Source organism: Anopheles aquasalis, chromosome 3, assembly GCF_943734665.1.
Source record: "Anopheles aquasalis chromosome 3, idAnoAquaMG_Q_19, whole genome shotgun sequence".
Lineage (NCBI taxonomy): Eukaryota > Metazoa > Arthropoda > Insecta > Diptera > Culicidae > Anopheles > Anopheles aquasalis.
The window spans coordinates 46954064-46956563 of NC_064878.1; the positions used below are offsets into that span (position 1 = coordinate 46954064).

Sequence of the window (2500 nt, forward strand, 5' to 3'; positions counted from 1 at the left end):
CCACTGTGGTTCATCAGGTTCGACGCCGCCGATACGCCCAACATGGACGAGTTGTTGCTGGCGCCCCCGCCGGTACCATTGTGCTCCAGCATGCGCATCGTGTACATACCTAGGCAGAGCAAAGAAAACAGAAGTGAGAACATTATTAGTAAGTTAGCTACAAACCGAAATACGATCAATTAGAATATGCAACCGAGAAAATCGATGTTGGAACCGCTACAGTGTTATGAAACAAATCGTCAAGATCTTCATAATATCACTTGAATTTACGTAACAGAATTGAAAGTCAAAGGAAATTTGTTCACAATTAGCTTAATAAATGCGACTTGTATAAACTATGGCCGTAACTAAACAGTAACCGTTCAAACAGCCAGTTATAGCTTGCTATATGATGTCATAGTGTTGCTTACTATGATTCTACATTAAAGTTCTGGACAAGTTTTATTTAGGGCAGCCACAAATCGGCCAGACAATTCCCAAAAGGAGATAAACTGACTGTTATGCTTTTCATCGTAAAATAAGAGTGCCATTGGCGTGAAACATAACGTGAAAACGTGTTTGAAAAACCGAAGAAATAAAGATAATTTTCAGGCATCACAAGGGACATGATTGCGCGTTTAGGGAAAGTAAACATTCACTCATGATGCGATGCTGAATATGCAATTCCCCAAAGGCGTGTGTCATACTGAAAATATCCGTAATCACTATCACCCACTATTCACTCGAGCCCCACAGCCCCGACACACATGCGCGTCATTACCGAGAAAGTTGAATGGTGACAGCATGGCCCCTGCTGAGTCGCTCGTACGCTCGCGTACTATTTCACACAAACCACAAACTGATGACCGATGCTACACACGCTAGCCAATCAAAGTACACTATTGCGGGCGTAACGCGTGTGTCACAGCACACTATGCAAAATCCGGGAAAAATCGAGGGAGATCGTTGCCCCCCCCCCCGCCCAAACGTTTGCACCAGAGAATTGCCAGTTGAAACACCTTTTTGGCACGCACGCATAAGCGTTCGGCGCGCGCGCGCACGTAGGCCCGCACGCTCGAGACAACACGACTGGTGGGCTACTACGTAGTAAATAATGACTTGCACTTAAGGGGATATGGTTCTCTTTTGGGGTCCTGCGCCTGGGATAGTGAGCACTGCACCATCGGCACAAGCAAGCCGCGGCGCTGCTCTCTTCTTCTCCCTCTCACTAGCCTTGTCACCTTGACACACCTGTCGGCGGCGAGAGCACACTGATAAGAAACACAACGAGCAGGAGTAGCAGCAGCAGCAGCAGCAGAATGTGCCCGATACGCGAAAACCGTGGGCCAAGATAGCGGATAGCTGTGTGAGCAGGTCCACAGTTCGCCTTCTTTTCGGCCACCGTCTCTGCCGCCGGAGCCATTCTTGCTGGTGCTGGTGGGGGTTTGTTGGTACGCAGAGTACAGTCCAAACCTACCACACGTCACACATCACGCACGCACATATCCACGCAATCACATACGCTCAGGCCACCATACACACCATATCATCTATATCGTGTTCACAAAATTGTATCGCGATCGCCGCGATACCGCGCGCGGTTTGCTAGGACAGCTTTGCCATGTAATCGTAACCCCGCGCGACGGTAGCAGCTCTGCTGACGAAGCGACTAAGGAAGCGCTGAGTCATTTGATGCGTTGCCACCGAAAACCATTCCTCAGCCACAACGGGCACTGCGACCACAGCGTGGTTCCGAAAAACTATTTTGCATACAGCGTGACAACGTGACGACGCACAACTTTCGTGGCAAGGGCGGCTTGGGGCAGCAGCACCGGTAGTCCGGTAGTCCGTCGCTATAGCGGGTGAGTAAGCGTCAACGCTAGCGCCAGCAGTTCGTCCCAGCAGGTTATTAGATCATGGGAGTGGCATCGCTCACGACCGGGCACTGTTGGCTAGACCAATTGGCCGAATGTGTTTGGTGGCTTCCGTCTTAATTTCCGATTTGCTCGGATCGATTGAACGAATCCTTGGACCGCGCCCCCCTTTCCCTTCGTCGTTGGAAGGAAGTAAGGCCTAGCAGTTGTCGCACACTTCAGCACGCAGTGACCAGTACTTTAAAGCGCGAGCTAGCGCGAGATCAGTTTAACACACAGGTGGACCAAAGCAGCACACATCGGCACACCGATACAGACACATGGAGAAACGCGCGCGCACCCATTCATCGTTACAAATAAACTGCTTTTTGGATTATTTTTCCCTCGGCCTGTGTCTTCACTCGATCCTAATAAGCGGTGCGTCGCGTTGCAGGGAAAGAAGTACGAAGCAGCTACTATAGACCGCGCGCGGTACTAGTGTGGTCCCGTGAGTGAGGCGAGGAGCGCGCTTATCATTATCTTATCGTGATGGCTGTCTAGCACCACATCGGTTTGCTGGTGTGGTGGGCGGATGTAGCGCGATTCAAGTTTTAACCACCAGTGTGCACACGGTTTGTCTGCTAGCGTACCTGGTGTACGTGCACCTT

General features: G+C 50.5%; 1 protein-coding gene across 3 annotated transcripts in view; it reads right to left on the reverse strand.

The window, feature by feature from the left end:
- LOC126577917 (segmentation protein cap'n'collar) overlaps positions 1-2500 on the reverse strand; it is a 39689-nt gene that overhangs the window by 3443 nt on the left and 33746 nt on the right. For all 3 annotated transcript variants that reach the window (XM_050239966.1, XM_050239964.1, XM_050239967.1), the window contains one exon: positions 1-109. This exon is cut by the window's left edge and continues 1435 nt beyond it. In XM_050239966.1, coding sequence (XP_050095923.1) covers positions 1-109 — 109 coding nt within the window. The remainder of the gene's footprint in view (positions 110-2500) is intronic.